A 12765-nucleotide genomic window follows, 5' to 3' on the forward strand; every position below is an offset into this window, starting at 1 on the left:
TCATTAATTTTTGTTCTTTCAGAAGTTCTGCTGCCATGCCTATAAATGATCTTTTTGATGGCGTTTGAACGGATGAGTTATGAACCTAAGCCAAACCTAGTTTCCCTCTTCCCTGGATGTCCACAAGTAATTAAGACGTTAATTACAGATCCCATTGTTTTTGAGAGCCCTTCTTGGCTCCCGGGAGTGGTGATCAACATTTTCAGTGGCCTCTCAAGTTTTTCGAGGTTGTCGTGCCCATTTTGGCCTAAGAGGGACCTGTTCAGACACTCAAGAGGAGGCCAGAACCCAAAGGCTTCCTTGTGGTTCCTTGTGCTCCCCACTTGTATGGATTACCCAACAGTGAGGATGATAATCCCAGCCTGCCCTGCCTGGTTGTCTCTTTATAGTCAGGGGAAGGTCAGCTATTTTTTGATCCCCCATGGGAGAAGCAAGCTTCTCAATCAGTTTCTTAAAATAGCCAGCCATTCTCAGCTGCTGGGTTGGAGCCCCTCCAGGGAGAGCAAAGGCACGGGGTGGAAATGAGAGGCCTCCAGAGCTCCAGCGAGGACCTGCTCCAGAGGTCTTGCCGACTCGCGAGTGGCATTCTTTCTTTGCTGTTGTTATTGAGAAGTTGACTGTTTACAATTTGTTCTTTTATTTGAAAGAAAACTAGTCCATTGGAAAATGAGACTAAATGTTGCCATTTTCTTTGGGGCCCTCTTTGGAGCCTTGGGGGTTTTGCTGTTTTTGGTCGCTTTTGGATCGGATTATTGGCTTCTCGCGACTGAAGTGGGCAGGTGCTCAGGTGAACAGAATGTGCGTTTCTCCTTCAAACTATCTCTGTTGAGGGCAGCCTTGGGCACCGTCTTGAAGAGCAGTCAGGGTTGGGGTATCTATTTCTTCATAGAAGAGCTCTGTAGGGATCTAGTGGTCATCATTATTGGAGATCACAGGCATAGCAGACTGGATGATACTCTTGGGGTTGACAGCAGTTCGCTTGTTTTCTGTGCAGATAGAGAACATCACTTTTCACCACGAAGGATTCTTCTGGAGGTGTTGGTTCAGTGGCATCGTGGAAGACAACAACTCCAACATCTGGAAGTTCTGGTACAGTAAGTGCAGCCAGCCTTGTTCTGCCCCCTTTGTCGGAGACAAAAGCCTGCAGCTTCTTATTTAGTACCTGTCCCATTCAAGCGGATTGGATTCCTAAATGTGCAGTCTCAATACGATGCCATCAAAAGGGGCACGAACAGAATCCTTTACAGGAGACATGTCTCTAGCAATAATTTCTCTTCTCTCATAAAAGGAAGAGTCTGAATACTTAAAATAAAACAGGAGTACCTGCAGTTTCTCTGCCCATATTTAAAATATACTGCCTCTAATTAAACAAAAAAGCAGATTGTGTCCATAGTAGTTTCTTTTCAAGGGTCTATTATTGGTATGTTTCAAATCAGTGTTTTGGAAACTCATTTGGCTATACACTGAAATTTCAAATACAAAAGCCCAGAAATAGAGGTATTATTTTATATTCATAGCTTAAAAGTTTTTTAATCTATTTTTTTCTTTTTGGTAATGAAACTTAATTACCAGTGGTAGCAGATGAAAGCCGCCTTATTTGGGCTTCACCCAAGTTTGTAGGCAATATCAAGAAATGCCTTCCTTTTATGTCTGTGTTCTTCTAGGGAAATTTAAAGTTCCCCTTTGATGTCCAGGAACTTGAAGAGTATGATGCGTTCCTTGAACCGTGTTTCTTCTGCTATGTTTATCTTGGAGAAACAATTCATTGGATATAACTAGCAGTCGCTTTATTATCTTCTAAATGAAAGAACTAGTCAGCCTAAAGTGCAGGGAGGGTTGAGATTATTGTCTTATTTTCAAATCCTCCTGTCACCCCCTTGCTCTTTTTGTGTCCTGCAACTTGTCACCAGATTGCTTAGGTCTCCGGTGACTTCACACCTTTCTCAGATAGTCTGTCATCTTGACCCCTGTTTGAATACAGACTCAGATTTTAAAATCTAAATGCGCATGGAACAAATTTAAGCTTTCATACGCTATAAAAGTGATTCTTGTGGTTTCCTCAAAGGCTGATATTTTGTTTGAATTCTTAATTTTAATGTTCCATCATTTGTATTGATTCCCTAACATTAGGGGTGTAGAGGAGATTCTCTGTTCATCTGAACTGGTCAAGGTCAAACCTAACTTTACCTCATTTCTAAAACAACCATTTTTTTAGTATCTCCTATGTGCCAGGCATCCTGTTGGTGGAGAGAATATGTGAAAACAGGTGCAGCACTTTGCCTGTAGTCTAGGTCTCGTGGGAACTTGTGCTCCTCCCATTGAATTCTAGTTGTTTTTGCAAACCCTCCTTCCAAGTTCCCCATGTTTTCCAGCAGAGCTTGCGTCTCTGGCAGCTCTCTGGGCGTGTCGGTAGGTCGCAGTTTTGTTTTGCCTGTGTGTCCCTGGTTCCTTGGTTCCTGTTTCATTAGGCCTGAGTCATCTCTGAATCTTCAGTAACAGACACCATTCCTGTGCCTTTTCCCCTAGCCAATCAGCCACCATCCAAGAACTGCACACATGCGTACCTGTCTCCGTACCCCTTCATGAGGGGTGAACACAACTCTACCTCCTACGATTCTGCTATCAGTAAGTATCCCTGACCCCTAGCCGCAAAAGTTTTACAAACAATTAAAAATAATGCAACAACCGTAATTATAAAGCTTCATCTGGTATTAACTTGCTAAATATGAAGCATTAATATTTTAACACACCATTTATACATTTAATTAGAATACAGTTTTGATCTAAAATTGGAGCTATTGTGGTTCACTCAAGATTCAGGCAAAAAGTTTAAAATGTGGTTTTGAACTGGAAGACAGTGATGTTTATCAGGAAGAGCTGCTTCCTAGTTAAGTATTGAAGTATACATCCTACTTAACTTTTCTTCTATAATTGTTACACATGAAATCTGATTATACTACCTTGTTCATAGGAAGTGACTTAATTCTGTTGGGAATGTTTGACCATCAACAGAATTAACTGGAAATCATATTAAAAACATTGTTTTTGATAATTAAATGAAGGATGGGTACCAACTATCAGTACCTGAAAGTGTCATATGTACTGTTCTGAAAAGGAATCCTAATTGTGTAATGTTTTGTATAAAATAATATTAGTTCTATAGAGCAGAACCAATTACATATCTATCTTTTCCTGTGTGCTCGGTGGATTGGTTCTAGAAACTGCCATAGAAACCTAATTCTTAAGGTATTGAAATCTCACATATAGTGTGGTATATAATTTGCATATAACCTGGTCACTTCCATCTTTATACTTTAGTCCATGTCTAGAATTTGTAATATTTGAATAAATATTCAAATGCTATTTAAATACTTGCTATGCTGTATCATTTATAGACTGGCAAGAAGACTGAGATGTGTGGGCATGGTTGGTAGAGGCGCATTGCTTTTCTGAGTATTTACAGCTCACAATTTGAGGAAGCCATAGGTGTGGAAGCTGGGGCTGAAAGAGAATATATATATATATATATATATATATATACCATCCAAATATCTATGCTGTCATTTATCTGTCTGTCTGTCTCCCTGCCTGTCTGCCTATTGATTTTAAGGATTGATCTCAGGTAATTGAGGGCCCGGGAAGTCTGAAAAGTCTGATGAGAAACCTGGCAGAATGGACACTCCCATCAAGATTTTATATTGTGTCTTCCTTAGGAACCCTGTCTTTGCTCTTAAGGCCTTCACATTATTGAATGAGGTCCACCCACTTATGAGAGTGATCTGTTATACTCAAACCAGACTCAGCTGATCACAGGTGTCAGTCGAATCTAAACAAGTGGTCCTTCACAGGATATGTAAACACCATAGTCTGACACACAGCATTAACTGTCCCAAAACTTCAGAGCCTTTCGCACACCTCCCGATTCATCCAGCTTTCTTCTTTCTGTCAGAAATGTATACATTATGACTTTGTGTTTATAAAAGGCAGTGATATTTGCCTTTGTGGCAGCCCATGACACTTTATGGAATAAGTGTCCTGTCTGGATAGGAAGGAGGATGAGGTTACCTGCAACCGTGCTTGTTCACAGAGCCCAAAAGACCATGGCCTTGAACAATGGACATGATGTGTTCTCTTCCCATTGAAAAACTGGGAAGACATCTCCTTCTTACTTCACAAGGCTCCCATGACCTGCAGGAAGCAGACACTCTTGCTGATAGCAGAAGAGATGGGTGTGACAGGCAAGAACACAGAGAGTGACTTGGTTACAGGAAAGTCACAAAGCTGTCCCTTCACCCCCATTCTTAGATTTATAAAATGAATAAGAGGTAATATGGGTTAGGGTCATTACATTATTATGGGTATCATCATTAGCAGGTTAAGATCCTTCAGTGAGAGAGGCATTACAGACACTATCTATTCAAAAACTTATGTACCTTAAGGAGATACTGGAGAATAGAAGGATAAAGTATCGTCATATGTACATAATAATTATGCTGGAGATGGAGAGTAAATGCATGTTATGGAAATCCCACTGCAATTATGCTTAGAATTATTATGTAGCACCACGTGTAATTATTGTGCCAGTAATTTGGATCCAGTAACAAAATTATATCCAACTTTGTAAAAAATTACCAAAGTCTTGCTTGGCATCCATATGTAACTCTGTACCCACTTTAAGCAATTTTATTGAACACTGAGTAAGAATGGCTAAGTTGAACAACGATATGTTCTAGAACAGAAATAAGATATACGTTTAATTTCTTCTCATAATGATGCACAAGAGAATGGCATAGAACATTCCTGAACAGCAGCCAACCTGACTTTTGTGTTTGTGTTTCCTAGCTGATGAGATTTGTCTTCCCCAGACCCCAAAGCTATTTTGTAGGCAGCTCTAGGTAGCTTCATAATTACCAGGTATTACAGTCACTTTCAGTAAATTGGAGGTATTGTTTATAAAATTCGAAACACCATGGCCTGGAAAATTGTTAATATGAGTTTCCACTCACCTGAGCTTTTGGAAGGACAGTTGGTCAGTGTTGACTTGTGTGTGTGTGAAGTGTAGCCGCACATGCTCGCACAGCTGGTCGTTGGCGGAACTAACACAGAGACCCAAGTCTCTGGCTTCTGTTTCTCTGCAATTTGGTAGAACCACAGTGACAGGGAAGCACAGCTGCTTAGTGTGACGACCCATGAGATCATGTTTGGTAGCATTCCTCTGTACTCAGGAGGCAGATGGGGAACTCAAGACTAGCCTGGATGACACAGCCAGTCCCCATCTCAAAGGAACAAATGAGCGGCAGTAAGAATGTGTGCTTTCTTCTTCTTCCTCTCACCCGAACCTGTGTATACATTTGGCTCTAATTCAGTGTTTCCTTTAAATACTTTTTAACTCTCAAAGATGTAGTCTGAGAATCATTCATTCTCAAATTTATGTAACAGAACAATTGCCCAAGCCTAGTGAGGGTGGCTTAATTCTCATTGTTTGAAACAGGCTCATGAATTTCGAAGTCCATTTAATAGCCTGTTGGAGATCTGCCAAGGTTTAGGTTTTCTGCCTGTTTCACGCTTAGAGTCATCATGGTTCACTTGTTTGTATCATCTGGTGATGACAGAGTGGACAGACATGAATTTTAAGATGATTCAGTTCTGACTGTATTGTTATTTCCCTACATTGGTGTCCCCGTAGTCTCCGGCACCCCTCCCCATAGCTAGGTGTTTGTTATTATGCTTGGTGTCATCGCTTTCCTCTGCTGCTTCTAGCTCCACAGTAGCACAGGGCAGACTAATCTACTTTGTTTTCTATTTTCATTTTTGTTCATATTGATGTCTCTAGAAATCAGTGCTTCATAACTGAGAAATGCTTATAATTTTGTGGAGAATTACTCTATATCAAACTCACATTTAGAAGCTGGAGGCTCAGCTCGGCGGTAGAGCATTTTCATAGTGTGTACAATCGATCAAATACTTTCAGTAATAAATCACTTTTTTCAGGTGAAAAAAAATTAAAACTGAATAACAGACTTAGTTTTCTTAATTCTTGCTGTTGCTGGAGATGAAACTCAAGGCCGTACACATTCTAAGCCCACACACTATCACAGTGCTACACATTGGTCCCCTTCCTTCCTCCTTCCCTTTGTCCCTTCCTTTCTTCTTTTCTCCTTCCTTTCTTTCTCCTTTTCTCTCTCCTTCCTTCCCATCTCTCCCTCCTTCTCTCTTTCCTGCTCATCTCTCTGTCCCCCCTCCTTTAGTCCCTTCCTTCCCTCCTTCTCCTCTGTTTTTATTCTCTCTGTCTGTCTACCCCCACCCTGTGTATACCACAGGGTTTGTATTTATTTATTATTTTACATATCAACCACAGTTTCACCTCCCTCTTCTCCTCCTATTCCCTCCCTCCACTTCCCTTCTACCCCCTCCCATCCAGTCCTCTGTCTCTTTTCAGAGGGGGTAAGGCCTCCCATGGGAGTCAACAAAGCATGGCATATCAAGTTGAGACAGGATCAAGCTCTTCCCCTTGCATCAAAACTGGGCAAGGTATCTCACCATAGGAAATAGGTTCCAAAAAGCCAGCTCATGTGTCATGGACAGGTTCCAGTCCCACTGCTAGGGGCCCCATAGAAGACCAAACCATATAACTATCACCCACATACAGAGAGCCTAGGTCAGTCCCATGCTGACTCCCCACAGGGTTTTCTTATGCAGCCTATGTGGCCTGGTTCTGGTGATCCCCTGCCTCATTCTTCCAAGTACTAGAATTACAGATATACCCACCACACTCACCTCCTGTTTTCTAATTAAGCATCATATATTGAACACAATTTCCACTTTTCGTGGTGAGTTGAGGATAATATGTATATGGGCTAGTTACTGGACCTCTGAATCCCACGGAATCTGTGCTTCTGTCTGCCCTGGCACTTCTGGTTTCCCCTTCCCAGCCCTCCCCTGATTCTCTAACATAAGAGGCAGGTTCCGAGAGTTCTGAGGAAGATTTCCTTGTCGAATCTATGGGCACTGTGGACAAGGCCAGTTTCTCTCCCGTTTATAGAAATTCTTTAACTGTATCATTTAAACACACATTTTTCGTGTTTACCTCGGTAATGCTTCTTTCACATATTTCATTGCAACTCTATGCTAAGCTCCACAGAATGGGGGTCTTATCTTCTTGTCTCAAGACCATAGAGTAGCCACTGTACCATCATACCTTTCTATACATGAATGCCAATACCTAAGCGTCTGTGGATGCATATTGCTTTGCTTCTAAATAGACCCAGATGCCTCTTGTACTGGTTTCCCCTCTTCTTTATGCCTCTCAGTCTCCAGCAGAGTTTTCAGCAGTCAGCTGTCCTGTGACTCATTGTCAGTGTTTACGCACTGAATATTCTGTTCGTCTTGTCTCTTCTGCCCTCATGTCAAATGTAAACCGAAGTGGATGCTGGGAAACTACCAGCAGAAAGGCAGGAGAGATCCATTCTAAAGCTGCTCTTTAGAAATCGAGTACTAGAGAGTACCTTGCCAAAGCAACAGCTAATGTCCTCGTGCGGCAGGAAGGTCAAGGTTGCTGCCCTGATGCTGCTGTGTGGGAGCTGGGCTTCCCCTCTCCTTTGCAAGTGGACATTCATCTGTCACTTCATGTTCTATTGACATCAGCCCACTGTGCTTAGAATCTGCTTATGGGTTCCTGTCAATCCTTGTCCATCGAACAGTCGCATGTTCCGAAGGTGGGAACATAGAGCTTTGGACTTTTCTAGCCACTGTGGCAGGTAAGGAGAAGAGAGAAAGGCAGGAGGTGAGGGTTTGTGTGAGCAGCTGTAAGAATTCACCCCAGGGGTATGATCAGCAAGTAAGAAGACAATGTGAAGGAATAACAAACATGATTGAACTGTGGATCTCACCAAACAAAAGAAAGCAGAGGGACTCTAGGGTAACAAGAGAAACAGACGTGATATGGTTTCAACAGCATACACAGAAAAGCAGCATGGTGTTTGCCCCTGCCTGTGTGCCCTTTGACATTACTTGTAATTTCTAGTCCTTTTTACATGCTTATATGCTGTATGGCTTTATGCATTGTAAATACTAAGGTAAGCAGTTCTCCCTGTTTTCATGCTTACATTTCTTCATATTTTATCTAATTATTTATTCTTATTTATGCCCTGGCAATGCTGCAGCATGCATGGGCAGCCCGTATATGACGGTTCTGTTGAATTTGTCCATATTGGATTTCATGGTCTACATTGATGAGGACGACTGACCAGGTCTCTTCCTCAAGAGAGTACCAAATCTCATTACAGATGGTTGTGAGCCACCATGTGGTTGCTGGGAATTGAATTCAGGACCTCTGTAATAATAGTCAGTGCCCTTAACTGCTGAGCCATCTCTTTAGCCCATTTTTACCTAATGATTTCTCAAAAATTTAAGTATTTGCCACTGTCTGTAGATGAAAACAATTATATGTATGTAAAGTTTATCATAATTTTAGTAATTCTTCAGATTATAGTTCCAGGTATTTGAGTGGTGGATCCAAATATGGAAATAGATTTTCTTTGTTTCTGCTGTTAGGTTGTGTGACCAGGTGCCTGCCCACTAGTACTGAACACCAAATGACTTCAATTAAGGAACTGTGATAGGGACAGAATATGAGGACAGAGAAAAGGGGGAATGTTTAGAAGCAGAAGAGGTGTCCTCAGTTTGAGATTAGATGTATTTGAGTTGATGATGGAACCTGTTTGGACATAAGCAACCGGAAACACCAAGTCTGTCCCTAAAACACATCGTTTAGCGCAGCAGCTAGAGGTGAGAAAGGCCTGGAGAGAGTTCTGATATTATGAGCAATCTTTCAGAAAATAAGCACAGGCAGGATGTGTAAATTGTACATAGGGCAAAAAGCCAAAAGGACAAACAACACAAAATGAGGGGACATCAGAATCGCAGACACGTTTGCAGTCAGTGTAGCGCCTTTTTCAAGGGGCCAGCCAGTGGGGAGAGCAGGGAGGCATGATCCTTAGTGAAGAAAGCTGAATAAAGGGGGAGCAAGAGGCACAGGAAGGAACTGGACCATGAGCTAATGATGCAGTTGCTCTAGTGAGCATAGCAGCCCCTCCCCACCAGTGGTTCTGCTGTAGATGCCCATCAAGACTGCTGCTTCTGAGCCCTTCTTCCCCGCAACCTGCCTGCCCTGCTGGTTCCAGCCTGGATGCCCAGACCTCTGCTCTACAGTGCATGCTGGCTCGTTGCCCATTCTGAGACTGAACTTGAGGCTCTTTTTCTGGTACTGACCTTCTCACCCCCTCTGGGGAACTCATTTCCCGTTCCTGTACATTTTATCACCTCCTAATCCACCTGAGAGCCAAGCCCCACTCCATGCTTGCCCTTCCTTTTTCTTCTCCCAAGGGACAGTTTAAGAAGCCTTGCCCCTCATAAAAGGGTGGGGCCAGAGAGTGCTGGGAATGCAGAAGCTCCCAGGGATTGGTAGGGAATGTGCAGTGAGAAAGTTGAGAGCCATGCAGTTAGCTAACATTGGGACTTGGAATAGCCACCAAAGGAACAGAATGACTAAGGGACTTTGCAAAAGCAAACACACACACACAGAAACTCATTTAACTGTACAGTGTGAAGCAGAATACTATTTAGAAATAAATATCCTGGCATTTGGCTCTTTGATCTAGCACAGGAATGAATTTGCGGTATGAATAAGGCAAATGCTTCAAGTATTTAGGAGACACAGTGGCAAATCCTTGGGATCTAACTATCTCATCAGGATGACTCTCCCATCCTCCACTTGTAGATCAACTTTCCAGAGTGTTTATTTATTAATTTTCTGCATGTTCATAGATGTCAATTATGGATAATTTCCTAAACTTAAGTATTTTAAACACTCCAGACTTAGCTAAGTAGAAAAAAATCTGTACTGCATAGAATAGAAAGTATATCCAGTCAGTTTCCTCCCATAAGGCCAAGTACATAGAATTTGGAAATATGTTAATGTCAACTTGATTTTCTACTATGCGCAAAAGCATCTGGCCCCACTCAGACATGATCACAGATTCATCATGTATTTCAAGGGTTTCTGCAGTACCTGAATAACAGTGGTCTTTCAGTGTAAGCCCTGCTCCCTGCCCCAATAGTGGCTCCAAGAGGTTTTGGTGTGAGTACCACCTCCACAACGCCTGGCTGAGATTCTCCACTACCCATCCTTGAAGATAGCCTCAGTTCTGCATATCCATGGCCCAGCATTAAAGTTGTAGTTAAAAATTATTCTCTGAGAGGAAGCTATTTTATATTATCTGTGGTTTATTCATGAGTTCCTCAGACTGGGAGGTTGCTTTCAGGAGATAAGACTGGAGTCACAGCATTGTAGCTTGGCTTTCTTTCGGGAGGACAGGCTCCAGGCTCTACGTGTATCTGTAGAAATGGCTGCGGCACTCAAGAGTAGAATCCCCTTCTCAAGATGAGCGGCGCAGTTGGCATCTTTGCATTGTGGCCTGGGTGATTCTTTGCTGTGGGGACTGTCTGGCACGTTGCCCAGTGGTCTATAATGGGAAGCCTGGCTTCCACCTACTAGATTCCAGTAGGGCCCCCTCACTTGTGACTATTAAAATTTGTCTCTAGATATTGACAAATATCCTGGGCAGTGGAGACAGGGCTGGCACACACACACACACACACACACACACACACACACACACACACACACACACAATGTCCCCTGACAAGATCACTGGGGACTCTTAGGCATTCGTTCCCAACACTTCCAGCCCAAGGCATTAGCTTTTTGGAATCATACTTGTTCCTCAATTATGTGGGAACATTGGTTCCAAGACCAACCCCATGGACATCAACATTCATGGCTACTCAAGTCTTTTATATAAAATCATGTCTTTTCCCCCAAAGAAACAAGTATATCATTCCATATTCTTTAAATGATTTCCTGGTGACTTATAGTTCTAATGGGTATGAGAGCTTTATCAGTAGTCACTATGCTGTGTTGTCTGGAAAGAATGACTAGAGTGTTTTGTGTCTGCACTGGACATTTATAATTTTATTCTTATTCATATTTCCTTAAAATTACTGCTTTTTTCCTAAATATTTTAATCCAAGGTTGAATCCTATGCCCATCCTATCTGCATGCTGCCTGGTTGCACGCAGTCCCCAGCCCACCAACACATGGTAATGGCTACTCCCCTTTTGTATTCCTTCATCACAATATGCAGCCCCAAGGGGAACAGGGAGCTCGCCTAGGTCTCTTGTCTTTAAATATCATTGCTTTGGCTCCCAGTTTGGAGCCTTTCCTTTGAAGACAGTATCAAAGGTTTAACTGGAACATTTTTTTAATTTTTTTTGTGATTTATTTATCTTTCATTTTATGTGCATTGGTGTGAAAGTGTCAGATCCCCTGGAACTGGATTTTCAGACAGTTGTGAGCTGCCATGTGGGTGCTGGGAATTGAACCCGGGTCCTCTGGAAGAGCAGTCAGTGCTCTTAACCGCTGAGCCATTTCTCCAGCCCTGGAACATTTTTTTTTTTAATTACTAAGTGTCTACAGTATACCTTGCACTATTCTGAATGCGTCGCTATAAGCCTGAAATCCTTGCCCTCATACATGTATCCATAAGGCAAAGCTAAATGAGAAACTAAAAACCAAAGTAGAATTATCCAGAACAGAACTCTGGTGGTTGTAAACGGTTGTGGAAGTGGTTGGGATGGACAGTTTCTAAGCAATAGGAAAGGGAGGGCTCAGCTGCAATAGGTTCTGTTGGGCAGCTGAAATGTCTCATGGCCTCATTGCCTCCTTTGGGGACTAGATGCAGGCTGCACAGAGAGTGTCACATAGGAACTGGCACGTGGCCAGCTTCTGTGTGAGTTCCAAACCCAGCTTCTAACCAATGCCCAGTCTCTGGCCCCATGCTTGAACTAAGAGCACAGACAGCAGCTTCTTTTACAAAATGGATTGTCAAACGGCCGTATAAATAGAAACCACTTCATACAGCTGTGAGTAAAGTGAATAGAGATGATAGCTTAAGGACTTAGCAAAACATTTGGCCACACTATTATTCAATAAATGTCAGCTCTTCCTGGGATGCTGCCCCTGTTCGGAATTCCCAGAATAGGACACCACCAGGCCAGAAGCACTCATCGTAGCTTCTCACTGGTGGAATGTTTCCTGTCCTGTGTCTCACATGTGTGTGTCCACAGCAGACATTTGGTAGAGTTTTCAAATAGAGTAAATTTTTCTTGTCATCACGATCGCCATTCTGCTAGTAGCTTCATCATTTAATAGTATGCCATGTGTCTTGGCTAAAATTTGGCCTTTTTTAATCTGGTAATATTGGTTGAAATTCATTCAACAAAAGTTTGCTGAGCACATGTTATTATGCGCCAGACATTTTTGTGTAGGCTCTGGTGGTTTTAGGAACAAAGCATCAAGAACAAAAAAAAATATTTATCATTCTAGTGCAGGGAGGTGTAGTCAGGAGAAAGCCTCTGAGAAAGTTATCTCTGCACGGAGATGGGAAGAAAGTCCATGAATGACCTATAGCCAGAGAAATGCATTTCAGAAAGGAGAAAGAGGACCAAGACCACAGTGTGCCTGGTGCACATAGAACAAGATAGATCCAGCTGGAAGGGAGTGAGTGAGGGCATCATAGAGAGACCAGTGCTGGGAGGGGAGGGAGGGTGGACATAGAGAAGATGCTGGCTTCAGAAGAAGGAGTGGAAACACATATCTGACTTACAAGGGCTTTGTAGTTCTACAAGCAGTTGAAAGACAACTGA

At 42.4% G+C, this 12765-nt stretch overlaps 1 protein-coding gene across 1 annotated transcript in view; it reads left to right on the top strand.

The window, feature by feature from the left end:
• Window positions 1–499: 499 nt before the first annotated feature.
• Tmem182 (transmembrane protein 182) overlaps window positions 500–12765 on the top strand; it is a 46962-nt gene continuing 34696 nt past the window's right edge. The window contains exons 1-3 of the mRNA XM_048430205.3: window positions 500–798; window positions 995–1094; window positions 2527–2625. Coding sequence (XP_048286162.1) covers window positions 667–798; window positions 995–1094; window positions 2527–2625 — 331 coding nt within the window. The 5' untranslated portion in view covers window positions 500–666. The remainder of the gene's footprint in view (window positions 799–994; window positions 1095–2526; window positions 2626–12765) is intronic.

Source organism: Myodes glareolus, chromosome 18, assembly GCF_982192425.1.
Source record: "Myodes glareolus chromosome 18, mMyoGla1.1, whole genome shotgun sequence".
Lineage (NCBI taxonomy): Eukaryota > Metazoa > Chordata > Mammalia > Rodentia > Cricetidae > Myodes > Myodes glareolus.